At 16.0% G+C, this 307-nt stretch overlaps 1 protein-coding gene across 1 annotated transcript in view; it reads left to right on the top strand.

Moving 5' to 3' along the window:
- EMH_0001770 (uncharacterized protein) overlaps window positions 1-307 on the top strand; it is a gene marked incomplete at both ends in the record, with an annotated part of 7,222 nt that overhangs the window by 1,168 nt on the left and 5,747 nt on the right. Inside the window, one exon of the mRNA XM_013495697.1 lies at window positions 3-24. Within this exon, the coding sequence (XP_013351151.1) occupies window positions 3-24 (22 nt within the window). The remainder of the gene's footprint in view (window positions 1-2; window positions 25-307) is intronic.

Here is a 307-nt window from a genome sequence, read left to right as displayed (position 1 = left end):
AAAAACAGAAAAAAAGACGTTGGGGTGAGTTTTGCGGGATACGGTACAGCATAATATAAATATAAATAAATAAATATAAATAAATATAAATAAATATAAATAAATAAATATAAATAAATAAATATAAATAAATATATATAAATAAATATATATAAATAAAGATAAACATAAATATAAATAATAAAAAGAAAAATAAATATAAATAAATATATAAACTTACAGCTGCTCTTTTTTTGTGTGTAAGTTTAGCGTGATAGGGTACAGCATAATATATATAAATACACATATAAATAAAACTAAATATAAA

Source organism: Eimeria mitis, genomic scaffold (genome assembly GCF_000499745.2).
Source record: "Eimeria mitis Houghton genomic scaffold, Emh_scaff170, whole genome shotgun sequence".
In the NCBI taxonomy this organism is placed as follows: domain Eukaryota; phylum Apicomplexa; class Conoidasida; order Eucoccidiorida; family Eimeriidae; genus Eimeria; species Eimeria mitis.
This window is presented reverse-complemented; position numbering and strand designations above follow the sequence as displayed.